At 33.8% G+C, this 15,901-nt stretch overlaps 1 protein-coding gene across 1 annotated transcript; it reads right to left on the bottom strand.

Moving 5' to 3' along the window:
* Positions 1-924: 924 nt before the first annotated feature.
* Positions 925-15,568, bottom strand: LOC126740918 (beta-1,3-glucan-binding protein). The gene is made up of 10 exons (XM_050447105.1): positions 14,844-15,568; positions 14,660-14,790; positions 14,499-14,607; positions 14,370-14,444; positions 14,117-14,256; positions 6,753-6,889; positions 6,537-6,703; positions 6,252-6,476; positions 6,054-6,199; positions 925-1,375 (listed from the first exon to the last, which is right to left on the bottom strand). The coding sequence occupies exons 1-10, from the start codon at positions 14,965-14,967 to the stop codon at positions 1,184-1,186; spliced, it is 1,446 nt and encodes a 481-aa protein (XP_050303062.1). The 5' UTR covers positions 14,968-15,568; the 3' UTR covers positions 925-1,183.
* Positions 15,569-15,901: the final 333 nt, after the last annotated feature.

The raw sequence follows: 15,901 nt of genomic DNA, 5'->3' as shown, positions 1-15,901 counted from the left end.
TAAAATAAAAAAATAGACAGTGCAAACCTTATAAATCAATTTACTAAATGATTCATATAAAAAAAAGACAAAATAAATGTTTAAATAAATATGTAAAGCCAGGGGTATCAGCATTATTAAAATTTGTGAACTGATCAGAAGAAATTCTATAGCTCAAAGTCTTAATAATATTTACATTGCATATCCCTCTCCATGTTTTTCTTGTAATATGAACTGCAGGAAATTAAAAAAATCTTTTATTACTGTTTCCCAGAAACATTTAAAATATACATACTCTTACATCAAGGTCAGGAAAATTTCAATCAATTTTTAATTGTTGAATAGAAAATGAGAGGCCAGACATTTTGTAATATGTATTTATAATAATCAAGTTAAAAATTAAATACTTGAAAAGTGAAACTTCTTCATTGAAATCAACTGAATTTGATTTTATTAAAGGCTAAAGATTGACAATACAAAAACATAATAGTAATAAATAAAATCAGATTTTCTTACCAGAAACCTGGAATTGCTTGCCGCAAATTAATTAAAACACTATTCCCAATATTGAAAGAGAACTTTTTAGAAAAAAAGTCATAAATTTAAAATAACATCCTTAAAACAAATAGCAAACTCAACCCACGCTGGCATTCATTGAAATGAAAAACAAACTCAAATGGTATGACAATGACAAATGATGTTCTATCAGTCAATGTCAACAACTGTCTGTCAGCTGTCTGTCAATTTTGCCAAGCAAGATGGCCGATATACGATTCCGATTTTCACCATACAAGTTTCATCCATGTGGTATATGCATACAATTCTCATCCCTACCATACAAGTTGTCAACTGTCATTTTTTGTTATAGCAACGTTGTCATAGCAATTAAAAGTATTACTCTAACCCCAACCTTTAATTGGAGGTTAAAAATGAAACGAATAAAAATACAAACACTTGATGTTTTATTTTACTTTATACTGACAGTCCGAGGTTAGGTTTGGTATTAATGAAATTATTATTAAAAAAAGTGTACTCTAACTCGAGACTTATAGTTATATACATTTGGCTTATTTAAAACTGTACTATTATTTAAATTACATACATAATATTTTACGAAAACTAACCTAACCTAATATCTGCCTGTAATCAGTGTCAATTGTCACTTGTCAAATAAAATTGCAACGTCGCCACAGTAATGAAAAGTTTAATCTAGGGCCCAAACTTTAACGTACTCCACTTGAAGTTTATGGTCGCCGTTCCACGTCGGGAGCCATTGGGACCGCGCCCTATAAAAGTCCTTTTGGCTCACCGCCTGCGTATTGACCCAAGGCTTGGAGCCGTCCGTGCGATCTTCGAAATTATGACCGCCAGCACCCACACCGATGACCAGATTCATCTAAGAACAGTAAGGAGAACTTAGGCAACGTTGCACTGTCGTAGACTCCTTGACACGTCAAAGTTTGACAGTTGACAACGACGGTTGTTATAGTGCCATTAATGGCAACACAGCGGCAGTAGTGGAATAATTTGTAGCTTAGCGGTTTATTAAATATTAACGTAACCACGTCATCAAAATTCGGGGATCCCATTATGATGCGCCCTCTGGCTAATTAAGTGAATCAAAAAAAATCATTAGTACCGTTCCTTGTTTTATTTTAATGTGTCGTATTCATTATCTTATAACTACGAATAAGTTTTAGATTGCGTAAAATGTCGAACAAGTATAAGCAAAAATTCAGAGACATCTGGATGAAGGTTCCAAATTTAAAGCAGTGGTTGTGTTCAATACAAGAAGAAGGTTTTTTCCTTTGTAGTATTCCGACAACCCAATCCTTTTATTTATTGTAAACCGTATTACTAATGAAACTTTGTTCTTTGACAAGTTTGACAAGGCTACAACACTTACACTGACCCAATATAGAATGAAGAACTTTTACAGGAACTTTAATAGGAAGTCAAAAAGCGGCATGCAGTTGAGGTCATGAAGAAAAAGACGAGAAGAGCTGAGGTTTCTAGTAACTCAACTGATGCCTGTAAAAAATCTGTAAATTTCTTTTAACACATAGAGAAAGAAAAAGACAAGCAGAATAAGATTAATGAATTTAGTGAAGGAAACATCAATAAATTCTTCCAGGCGGTTAAGATTATGAAGTCGAAAGACAGGAGAAATGGATTTGAATTCTATTGAATGAAGTAAGTTAACAGCCTGTGAAAAAATGGTTAATTTCTTCCAGGCAGTTGAGGTTATGAAAGAGAAAGGCAAGAAAAAGAAGAAGACATGCAGGATAAAATTAATGAGTTATCTGTAAAAGAAACATCAATAATTTCTTCCAGTCAGTTGAGGTCATAAAGGAGAAAGAGAAGAAGAACTATGGATTCAAATAACTTAATGCCTGTAAAAAAATCGTTAATTTCATCTAAGCACTTGAAAAAGAACAACAAGAGAACAAAGAAGAAAACGACATAAAGGATAAAATTCATGAATTGTTTGTAAGAGAAAAATCAATAATTTCTTCCAGCGGTTGAGGTTATGAAAGAGAAAGACAAAAAGAATTGAGGTCTGTAACAACTCCCTGTAAGATATTCGTCAATTTCCTACATGCACTTAAAGAAGAAGAACCAGAAAAAGAAGGAGAAATGCGAGATAAAATTAATGAGCTATCTTATTTGTAAAAGAATTAATAATTCTTATCAATAATTTATTTCAAGTACTTAAAGAAGGAGAAGAAAAAGAAGAACGAGTGTGGAATAAAATTCATAAATTAAAAGAAAAATCAATAATCTCTTCCAGGCAGGTGAAACCATTCTCTTAACCCTCTAAAGGGCCAATTTTTATTTTATGAAAAAAAAATCATAGGCGGGTAAATTCATAACATAAAAATGAATTCGAGGCTTAAAAAAAGTTTATTATAAACCTTTAAAGCTTTGGGGATGAAAAAACCCCCTCCCCCAGTCTTAAGGCAGACCTGCCGACTAAAAGGACAAAAATAGTCAGGGTAAAAAAAGCGAAATTAAACTTGAAATGTATATTTTGTGCCTCAATACAAAAAAATAAGATTAGTGTAATGCTTTATTGTGTATGAAACTCTTGAAAACACTTTTTAGTTGAAGAAAGGCACAAATTTAAATTGCATTTAGTGCAAAAGAACTGAGTTTCAGCTTTACATCCTTTGTTTTTACACATTCTTTTACCGGATCTATCCAAAAGGTCGGGCATGTGGTTCAAACTATCAAATCGGATATCTGGCTCGGCGATATATGTCTCTTCCTGCTTCGAAGCAGATGAAGGCCTGCCAGGACGTTTTCTGACAGCTTCGTTAACGCATAGTACGGCAGCTACTTGTGCTCGAAACACTGGTAAAGGCGGCGATTCTTTATGAATCCGTTTGTGTAGCAGATATGCGTTGACCATAGCCATGTCAATAAAATGATAAAATAGACGCAATGTCCACTTGCTAGTCTTTAGGCGAATATGGTACCTTCCAAGTAATCCATCCATTAGATCAACTCCGCCCATGTGAAAATTATATTCACGTATGATGGCGGGGCATTCAATTTGCACGTACTTTTTTGCAGACCGATCATATCTTGTTGCCTTTGATGGTTGTTTATCTTGGAGAGCACTTTTAAAGGGTAGTACCCCGACGTATGTAGAAGCCAAACGCACATTTTTGTTGTCCTTCCACAATACAGTTGTCAAATCTACACCATGCGCATTTCCCACATACTCAACAGAAAATCCCTTATCTGCTGTAGCAAGCTGTTTATCTTTTTCACTAGGCAATTTACAATTAGGAATACGACCAGAACGAATTGTCCCCAATGAATAAATGCCTCGGCTTCTAAGATAAATAAGTAGTGGCAGTGTCGTATAAAAATTGTCAAAATATAAAATATGATTGATAAAGTCAGGTATTGTTTGAGATAGCCGGACGACAACATTTGCTGCTGCTCCCAGATTAGGCGTATTGGGCAAAATAACATTGCTCCCTGCGCCAGTAAAGATTTCGAAGGCGTAAGAATAACCATTGCTGTCACATAGAACAAATAGTTTGAACCCCCATTTATGGGGCTTTGCCGGCATGTATTGTCGCAATGAACTGCGTTTCATTTTAGTCGCGCACATTTGCTCATCTACGCATAAACGAGGTAATTTTGGAACTGTTTGAAATCGTTCATTTCAATGTTTCACTATCGGTTGGACTTTATATAATGGATCAAATTCAGGTTGATCCCGTTTTTTTTCTTTTGATTTATCGTTGAAGTGAAGATACTTACGAATCATAAAGAATCGTTTGGATGTCATTGCCGTACGAACTGGTTCAAATGCATAACGACCCCAGTATTCTGTCGTATTTGGATAACGATATATCGACATAAATATCAAGATGCCAATGTACTTCCGGATCTCAGCAGCATTGGTAACAACTGTTGTCTTGATGTCGTACTGTCGAGCATATAAATTTGTTTGTTCTGCAATATTTTCAAGAAACTCTTGTGTAAAAAATAGGCGAAGCATTGATATGGAGTTTTTAAATCCTGAAAGTGTAGTGGAAGCTCTGTGCTTCCACGGAATACCACTTCATTTTTATGCAGCTGCAAATGCTGTTTACGCCAAATTATTTCTTTGCATTCTTCTGACTGTGCTAAAAGTGCACTTGGGTTTCCCGTAAACCCACCTGTGTTAGGCTCGGAAACATCAGCCCCATCTTCAAATTCTGGCAGAGGAGAACGTGGTCGTTTTTGCTGTCGTTGAAATGAAATAGATGGTTCACCTGAAGTCAACGGGGATAAAACTCTTGCAACAACAGACATTTTTTGTGATTCAGTTGTATAATTCCCTGATGTCGATGGCTGTGAGGTGTTTCAATATCTAATGTTAACAATTGGTCGTCAGGCGTAGAAGATTCAGAAGTTAAATCGTTGCATTGATTTATTTCATCTTCAAGACAAAAATCTGGGTCAGCAAGACTATCATCATCGTCAAAATCGTCTTACAGCCCATCTTCAATATCGGTGTCAGGTCCTATATCTACATTGTCCAAAAGTTCAAACATTTCGTCCGAAGTCACTTGAGATAAGTCATATAATTCAGGCTCTCGGGGATCCTTCCCGGGCTGCCCTTTCTTGTTTGATGTCATATCTAACCACAAAAAACAAAAATAGTAAGAAAATAAATATTTCGTATGAATGAGATAATTTTCACACAAACCAGTCGATCCGCCTTTAGGCAGGTTGAGGTTATGAGTGATTTATAGCAAAAACACATGAACTACTTTTTTTTCAATGCATAACTAAGAAATATAACATACATAAACTCACCTGTAAATTTTTTGGCTTGAACAGATCGCTACATGTATTTATTTTATAGCACAGAAAATATCATTTAAAGCGAAATAATTATTTTGTAAATTTACTAAGGCGGCACATACGCGACTGACTCTACTGAAAAAACACGGGAACCAATAGCCGTTCTAAGTACGTCAGACACGAAACAAATTCCACCCCAAAGGCGGGATTGCCGCTATGTAGCCAAAAAATTGAAAATGCATCTCTAAATGAGATTTTGATAAAGCCTGCCTTAAGGAGGGTCTGCTAGCTAGAGGGTTTGAAAAACTGATTACAGTTTAATTTTAGTTACTGTAGTAATTTGCTTGAAATATAGTTATCAACAGAAGCTAGGGCGTCTAAATTTACATATTACTGTTCTGTAACATACGTCATAAATGTTATTATAAATAAATATGCGAGTTTGGCCCTTTTATTTTATTACTATTTACATTTTATTACCCACAGAATATTTATTTTAAAAGAAATAACTATGTACAAATCTATATATCTACATACAAAATGTGGATTTTTAAAGTGCTGAATCCGAGAATATTCCATTTACGTACTTTCTATAATAAAACTCTAATGCGCCGTTGTCCACTTTATCTTTACGAAATTAATATCCAAAAACAGCGGAGAAATAAGTCGGACTAATGGAAACACCGATCAAAATATGTATGTTTTTTAGTGGTATTTGTGATGAAATTAGCGTGTCAGGTGCAAAATTCCAATTATTAACTCACCTCTTTATCAAATGGAGCTAATTTACCGCCCGCCCTCCACCTATCGGAATTCTTCAAGTTCAAGCTGGCACTCAATGAGGCAAAACCGCCCTCCGGAGGAAAAACGGTCCCATAAGGTACACTATCCACGCTCAGTTTCACATATTCTAATCGAGAAAATTATCATCCGCACCCTATAAAAATGACCGAAATATTTACCGGGAGTCCATAAGACGGTAAAATTATGAAAATCCTCGCTCCAAAGTTTCGCGCTCTCGAGCCTCTTCAGGGCGTACTTTCTCGCTGCCGGATTTTGTCCCAAGATCAGTCCACCCTCGAGGGTTTGACCGCCCGCGTTCCTGTTACCGGGCGAAAAAGCGATCCTGATCTGACCGGATTCGTAGTAAGGACCGTACTCGTCCGTTTCCGAATTCAAATAGAGTTCTGCAAAAATCCACGTTATATTCCCAATAATTTTTATAATTAATCAAAAAAAAAACTGACCGGGATAAAGCCAGTCTCCTCTGGGCAACTTGGCCCTCACTTCAACCGTTCCATATTTAAAAGAAAACTTCCCTTTGGTGGTTAATTGGCCGCTAATCACCGGGGGGATGATGCGCCAACCCGAGGCTTTTTGGTAGCAATCAGTGGACGCCCTGACGCTTGTGCACCTATAAATACCGTTTTAATAATACGAGGGACGATGTAGTAAAAACGTGCCTTTCTCCAAAATCTAATCCCTCAGAGTTGAGCACGTAGTTATCCCCAAATACTGCGTCGGTGAGCACCGGTGTAATTACTAACAGGCCATTTGTAAGGGAAACGGCCGAGTCGTCGTAGGCTACGAATTCGTAGTCCTGTAGAGCATTTTATTAATTATCCATAAATCAGGAACTTAATAAATATAACTCGCCTGTTTCCAAGAAAACCAACACAACTCAAAGAATAGTCAATTTTAAGTTGCCGTGGTCATTATTTTTAAAACAGGAAGAGTTATTTCCAGAAAAATCGGCATACGTGTATTTCGAATATTTTCCGCGGAGAGCGACTAGCGTGATCGTCCCATCTCCAAATTTTGTTAAAATAATTCCGGCAATAATGTCTCAGGTCAGTACATAGAGTAATTAAAAGTATGTATTTAATATTCATTCAGTAATGTATTTAATATTCATTTCTCTATGGGTCAGTACGTTTTGTGCCATTTCTAAGAGACGCATCTAGCATTTTCGCGGAAGAAACGTTTTATTAAAAGTATTATTCGTGAAAGACCGTCCTAATTAGTGTTAAGCTAGTGTGTTTTCGAAAAAGAAATAATTATTGTGAAATTATTTAAGAGAAAACCGTCACAATTAGAGTTGTGCCAGCTTGTCCCCAAAAGTAAGTAATTTTTTTATTCACGATATTCAGGAAAACCGTCACAACTAGACTTGTGCCGGTCTGTCGCACAAATAGGTTATATTTTATATAGTATTTTAAAGAAAACCGTCATAAATTACAATTGTGACAGTCTTTCCCCATAAATAAGTAAACTTTGGTACCAATCCTAACAGGTTTATAGTCAAAAATAAAGAAAAATATGTAGTTTTCGTGACAAAATATAGAATTTTATATAAATTTATTTGACCTAATGATTCCCAAAACTTTGTAATACTTATAACGTTAAATTTTTAGAAACAAGATGCAGAAACAAAATAGGTCTTCTTTAATTTTGAAATTAACCAAAAATAATGTCGAGGTACATAACATAAATCAACCTATGTGGAAAATAGAGCAGTTCATGAGAGAGGATGAAAATGAAAAAGAGATCGAAATAAGGCAAGGTAAGGTTAAAACTAAATACAGATTGTATAATAATATTTCATATTAAATTTAATCTTTTATATTTTAGACATTTGCCGTTTATCGGAAAATTCTTCAGCTCCATTGAATGATAAGTGTGATTTAGGTGCTTTACAAAATCTGGAAAAAGAACCGAACGGAGATGAACTCTATAATAATCAAAGTAAGTGTAAATGTTAATTTATTTGCTATTTTCAAATTAACTGTTTTTGTGTGTGTGCAAATTACTTTTATGCGCGTCATAAACGATATAAACAAAAATTTAAAAAATATATAAATTATTATCACATTAATCGTGCATAAAGTTTTGTTTGAATTTCTGACTAGTTTCATAACTAGTTTTTATGATCCTATGTTTTATAGTTATACAAACATTTCTATGTTCTTAATACATAAATAAATATTTATTAATAAAACCTAATATCTTCCAGATTTGGGTCATCTAAATGGTAACAATGATTCAAGTAAAAATATTCAAAATCTAGAAGAAAAAGGGGAAGAGGTTTTTGATATTAATCAGGGTGAGTTATGTTTTTAATTAACTGTGTTTTGTAAGTTTTGTTTAAATTAATGTCTGTCTTACAAATCATGATAATTACAAATAATAAAATTCTAGATATTTGCTATCCACCGCAAAATTCTGCATCTCATTTTAATGATGATTATGATTTGGATAAGGAAAATCCAGAAAATGGAAAAACAAAAAAATAACTTTATAAGAATCAAGGTGAGTTGAAGAGTGAGTTGGCACCTAGCTATGACATTTTGATTTGAGTGTGAATAGTATGTGGTGTATTGTGTAATACGTGTGGTAAACAAATACCTAGATTGTTAGTATACTAGGTAGACATGACATTCTTTATATTAAAAGTTTTCACTTCCAACGAGGTGAAGGTAACTAACAGAATTGTTTTATTTTGTAGATTATGTACCTAGTACTTCCGGAATAAATACTGCTAGAAACATTTTAACTGAAAGAATTCACCATTCAGATACTTCGTTACAAAGTTCCTCCAGCGATAGTGAACCATTTGGTTCTTCATACTCAAATGATCCTGATTATGACGCGTCTTCAACTTCAGAATCATCATCAGAATCAGACACAGAAAATACCCCTACAACATTAACTGACAATATGGATTCGCCTAAGAAAAGAGGCAGAAAAAGAACGTTGCTAAGCGATTGCGAAATAGTGGTCAGAGTTATCAAAAACTACCAAAAACGGAGACAAACAAAGAACCTTGGTAGAACGAGCGGAAAAGAAAATGTTACCTCCTTGTACTGACAAGTGCAGATTAAAATGCAAAGAGAAAATCTCTGAAGAATCTCGAAAGAAAATTTTTAAAGAATAGTGGAACCTTAATGACTTACACCTATAAAGGGGATTTATTGCATCTTTACTGAGTCCTATAAATCCCAAATACTCTAAATTCTAATAGACGACGAGATTTAAACCACGCTTGTTATTTCCGCTTTGAGGAAACAAAAAGTAGAGTTTGCAAGCATTTTTTTATGTCTACTTTAGGGATTATACTACAAGGACTATTAGAAATGTGTTTGAAAAACAAAAATCCTGTAAAACTGGTGGTATTATAGCAAAAGAATTTAGAGGCACGCATACTAGCCACCTCAGATTATACAAGGAATTAAAAACCACATAAACTCAATTCCTAGAGTCCCGAGTCACTATACAAGAGCTAACACTGACAAGGAGTATATTGAAGGTACCAAAACTATTGCCGATCTTTATAGACTATCAGGATCTGTGTAAGAGCAAACAGTTAAAATATGGCTCTTATCGAACTTACTATGACGTGTTTATCCGAAATTTCAATCTTGCATTTTTCTTCCCTAGAAAGGATCAATGCGTTGAATATGCTAACTCGCCAGAGGAAGGCAAGATCTTAATTCAGGAAAAATATGAGACTCACCTGAAAGAAAAAAATTAAAGTCGCTTAGAAAGGGAGAAGGATAAAGAAACCGGAACTCATGTTATTACGTCTTATGACTTACAAGCTACTTTACCTTGTCCATCTGGAAAAGCGTCTTCTTTTTAATATATTTCTAAATTAAATCTCTATAATTTGACTTTTGCTAATTCAATTACAAATGATGTTTCTCGCTATGTCTGGCATGAGGGTGCTGCTAAAAGAGGAGCCAATGAAATAGGTTCTTGTGTTTGGAATTATTTAGAACAACTAGATGACAAGGCACTTCAAGAAAATAAATTAATTGATGTCGTATTTTACACAGGTAATTGTTCTGGACAAAATAAGAACAGGTTCCTTTTTGCTTATGCCGTTACTAAATTAAAAAGTATCAATAAAATAACTCATAAATATTTGATTCGGGGCCATACACAAAATGACGCAGATAACGTGCATTCTGTAATTGAGCAGAAAATCACCAGCACTGCTGTATACGTACCCGATCAATATATTACCCTTATAAGAGAAGCAAAAAAAGGACAGCTCTACAAAGTTATTGAGAGAAATCACAATGATTTTTTTACTGAAAATCTGGATTTAAAGATGCGTTTAAAACTATTGATGGTGAGAGCGTAAAAACTGCCGAAATTAAAGTCTTAAAAAAAAAAAGAAAAAAAAAAGGAATACTATCACTAGTGGAAAAAAATATATAATCCGGCGGCAAAGCTCTCAAAAGTCGTCGTTTTAGGACTAAACCCAATATTACGGTATAACTTATTGAGACTATAACCGTTTGATATATTGGGTCATTTTACATATAAAAATTGTTATGGCGACGTTGGCAATTGGTCGGGGCGTTCTTGACAGCGAAAAAACTAAAAAAACAGCATAAATTCAAAAAAATGATTTTTTAACATTAACTTGTCAAATCTTGCAAACTACTTGACGTATGCGATTTTTTTAAAAATTATTATAAAGAGCATACTTAAGCGCTAATATCTAGCCAAAATGATTTCCAAGTATTTTTGTTTTTGATAATAAAAAATAATAATAATTAATATAGATTGTATTTTTGGTATTGAATTTTTTAACAAGGGAGAAACTTTTTTATTTAAAGGAATTTTGACACACAATCTGCGAAGGAGATGTACATAACACTACAAGGAAGTTTAAAAAAAAAATACCTCTCTAGCAGGGCGGCGGGCGCGACCTTATTTTATCGACGGAATGCTATTATTACAAGAACTAAATGAAAAAATGTTTAAAACTTTTGAAGAGCTTGGAGATGTCATATTAAAAAAACTGCTACTAACACCAAAAAAATATCCTTAATATTTGACAGATATGATATTGAAGATTCCGTTAAAAGCGCTGAACGACAAAGAAGAGGTCAACATAAAATAGGAAGTTATTCTATAATTGGTTCTCGAAAGGTACCACATTACAGAGACTTCTTAAAATCAAATGTAAATAAAATGACGCTAATAAGATTTGTGACCCAATATTTAATTGACTCGTCAGATAAACTGCCTGCTGATAGAATTGTTATCATAGCTGGAGGACTTTAAAATGGGAATCTTAGGATAAAGGTAAAATATTTTATTCTATGTTATTATATTGGCAATAAAATTAATAATATGATTTTTATATTTTAGATCGAAAATAGTAAAGTTATAGAAGAAAATATTTTGTCTTGTAATCATGAAGAAGCTGACACACGCCTGATATTTCATATAATTAATAAAGAATTTACAGGAAAAAAAATCATTGTAAAGTCGGATGATACTGACGTGATGGTGTTGTTACTCTACTTTTATTGGAATAAAGACAAAATGAATTCATTGTAAATAATTATGGAAAAGGGAAACGCCAGATCTTCGACAAACAAAAAACGATTTATTCCAATTCACTTTATAGCGAATCATTTTGGAAAAGCAGTATGTGATGAATTACTAGCTTTTCATGCACTCACAGGCTGCGATACAACTAATATTCTTTTTTTAAAATTGGAAAAAAATCTACATGGCAAATATATTCTCGATATCATGAAATTCTGGATTTGCGATATTTTGGAAAAAATACTATAGATGCGAGAATTTTTTTTTGTATCTTTACCACAATGAAAAATGTACAGATTTAAATCAAGTAAGGCTTAGGTTGACAAAGGAAACTATAAAATCAGCCAAAGAAATTCCTCCCACTGAAGCATCATTTTATTTGCATGTTAAAAGGTAGATATATGTACCTACTTTTAATTAGTTTTTTAACATGATGAGTTGGTATCTTATAAGATGTTTTATTTTTATTCTTTTTATGTTCCAGGTGTTTTTATCAAGTATATTCCTGGGTCAAAAGTGACCTCGGTATGGTCGATAAGTTAGATCCACGAAGTTATGGTTGGATGTATGAAAATGATATTTTAGTGCCCCAGTATTCTACACCCAATGATCCAATTCCCCAAGGACTACGGAAAATTATAAGTCTTTTTTGTAATGAAAAAAACTGCAAAACAATAAGTGTGCGTGCAAAAATGAGGGCGTGCATTGCTCTCTTGAATGCAAATGCAAGATGGAATGCAAAAAATGTAACAGAAATCATAGATATAGAAGACAATATAATTTAATAAAATGTTTTATGTTGTTTATAACTACACTATTATGATACTTTTGGAATATTTTTTTGGTACCTACTAAATACAAAGTGCAATATTTTATTATTTAGTTTCGCTTAGCAAGGTGTGTCCTTTAAAAAATTAAAAAAAAAATTAGAAGGATATATCAAATATTTTCGGCGATATTATAGATTTAATAATAAAAAGTAGGTTTTTCTAAAACCCCGTATTTTTGAAGTTTTTCTGCTATAACTATGGTCTCGACCAACTGCGAACGTCGGTATATTAACATTTTTTGTGTAAAAAGACATGCTTAATCGACTAGTATTAGTGACAATTGGTTAAACTTCAATATTGGGTTAGTGCAAGCAAAAGTCGGCTTGCCGCTGGCCTAATAGTTCCCAGTTACTACGGAGAATTTTATAAGAATCTATAAGAATTTAGTTTGTGAGTTCTAGAGAAATGCTGTTATGTTTCATTAAGTTTTGTTTGTAAAAGATTATCTTTAATTTGTGCTAAATATAAGTTTCTTTTTTGTTACAAAAGAATTAATAAACAGAACGTATTTTTGAAAAATAGGTCATTTTGAACTTGATAAACTATAGTTGTTCTACATAAACCGATACATTAATAATTTTATTTTCCCTGGAAGACTGTCACAATTTTATTTTTTTTTTAATTTTTATCAAAAATCATATTTAAAAAAAAATAAAACTGAAGATTACTTTCTTACAAATAAAACTATGTCCTATAAAAAAATAAGAATTGTATCTTTAAACCACAGGTCACAACAAAACTTTCAATACGTGTTAAAACTTTAATAGCGGATATCACAAAACAGATGATTTAAGAGTTGTGCCTGTCTTCTTAGAAACAGGCGAACTGGAAAAATGACCACTGGTCGCCGCCATTTTTATAGTGGTTGTGTCCTTTTGATGTTGGTCAGTCTGGACATTTTTAGTGTTGCCAACAAAAAAATATATTAAATAACGGTCATGAAGTTGACGACGCTGACGTTTGACGTGTGAGTATAGCGAGTTTGGGTATATCGTCTGCATCATATATTGTAGCTTCCTCCTTATTTATTTAATACATGGATAATTGATCAGCATCCTTAATTAAACGTATTTGGTTCACTGTTTCTCACAACCGAATTACTCTGAATTGTCTGTCTGTGTTGTTTATCATAGAATAATATATATAGAGTTTATTTTTGCTATATAAACCCTTGCTAATAAAATCATCTATATTTTGATTTTTATAGATGGTCATTTTCATGGTATTAGGACTTATAAGATTCTAATTTATTAGAGTAATAAACCAAATATTTTAAAGTGCATGCATCTATCCTAAGTTAATTGAAACTTCATGTCTCATTTTAGGTGACGACTATACTTTCTTTCATAAATTTTAACGAAATTCTTAAAGAAGTACAAGAAAAAAACTCAGATCTAATACTGCAACTGTCTTATCGCACCTAAATGTAACTGTCTTTTTAAGCATAACCTCTCAAAAACTTGTAATTGTTTTATTTCCCTACAATTGGCTCCAGTGAAATTTGTCAGAGTGACCAACATCGACAGGACACAATCACGCAAAATGGCGGCCACCTAGTAGTGGTCATTTACTTTTCATTGAATTAGCAGTCCAGGTATATTTATTAAGTTCGTGATGGACATTCGAGGGGCCGAAATCACGAAACTCACCGGTCCTGTGGCGAATCTACGTTGAACGGTCCATAGTTGGTCCCGGTTATTTTTGAAATTCGAGAAATCGCTGTCGAATATTAGTTTTTTATTGCACACTGCTTGGCCCCTGACAGTAGTTGCACAGTTTGGGATGTTCCCTGTGTAGGTTATATTTAAGATAAATAAATGCTAATTTTACTGTTTTTTGACCCATTCAACTGAAGGACAAACTGGACAAGCCATATAATAGAGGGCATAATGAAAAACATACCTTGATCTGTAGGAGGTGCCGAAGTGGTAACTTTTGGCACTACCGTGACATTAGATCCCGGTTTAGGCAGCAGCTCTACAAAATGTTCTTTTATAAATCGCAAAAGTTCGAAATATTATTTGCTATAACCTGTGACGGTGAACACCTGATCGTCTTTCCTATAACCGAGTTTCCGTTGCCCATCGAAATAATCCGCGTAGGTCCAATAGTACAACACGTCACCGGGTTTCAATTTGGCCTAAAATTTACTATAATTTAAAAGAAAAATATAACTTTTAAGAACTGGGTACTTGTGAATCATAAAAGGTCCATCTGCCCCCTTTGGCCTTATTAATATCCCGTGAAAAAGTTCCCCCTTCTAATCCGTTGAATTCTTCATTGACTTTACCGTGGAAGGCAAACAGTTTGATGCCCTCCACATCTAAAACAAAGACGACAATAATGGATAAAATAAATTAAAAACAAAAGACTCACCGGGGATTGAGACCCTTAAGCCTTTAGGGGTGAAAGCTTCCACGGTGGCATCAGGTACCTCGAAGTCGGACTGTCCTGTCACCAAAATAAAACAACAAAAAACGACAATGGACCGCACAAACATGACGAGATTCTTCGCTTTACTAACGAATCTATTGTTTGGTGGTCAAGTGAGATGGCAGATAATCGCGGGAATTTCCAGCGAAGAAACCGTGTTTGTTGAAAAACCAGTCGCGCATACCCGAGATAAAGATTTAAAAAAATAAAGAAATTCCCCTGTATTTGAATTTTTAAACACAATGAACTGTTCAAGGTCGTGTAATTAAAATCCAAAATTGTAGTAGACTATTGGAAGTATCGTCTTGAAATAAAAATAGGAGCATACTCAGAACTCTGTTCGCTTTAAATGTTATTTAAGGTTCAAACTAGTCCAAGCAAGAACGGATGAAATATGAGAGTTTCAAGTAGTGGCTTTCAAGGACAAAGTGACTTCCCACTATAAAGTCCATTATCTGCAAGACTAATAGGACTATTGTCTTCAAACCGAAAGTAGCCTATTCAGAGCTTTGTTCTTTTCAAATGTTATTTAAGGTTCGAACTAGTCCAAGCAAAAACCGATGAAATACGAGGGTTTCAAGTCGTGGCCTTCAAGGACAAAATGAGTTCCCACTTTAAAGTCCAATATCTGCAACACTAATGGGACTATTGACTTCAAACAAAAAGTAGCATATTCAGAGCTTTATTCTTTTCAAATGTTATTAAAGGTTCGAACTAGTCCAAGCAAAAACGGATGAAATATCGGAGTTTGAAGTAGTCGCTTTCAAGTGACTTTTCACTTTAAAGTCCAATATCTGCAAGACTAATAGGATTATTCTCATGAAACAAAAAGGAGCCTATTCAGAACTCTGTTCACTTTAAATATTATTTAAGGTTCAAACTAGTCCAAGCAAAAGTGACTAAAATAGGGGACGGTTTTACGTTATGAGGTCGCTTGCTCACCTAAAAATCTAAGACCATTATCATAAATCAAAGTTTTATTTTTGGCAACGCAAGGTGCG

This window comes from Anthonomus grandis, chromosome 10 (genome assembly GCF_022605725.1).
Source record: "Anthonomus grandis grandis chromosome 10, icAntGran1.3, whole genome shotgun sequence".
Classification (NCBI taxonomy): Eukaryota; Metazoa; Arthropoda; class Insecta; order Coleoptera; family Curculionidae; genus Anthonomus; species Anthonomus grandis.
This window is presented reverse-complemented; position numbering and strand designations above follow the sequence as displayed.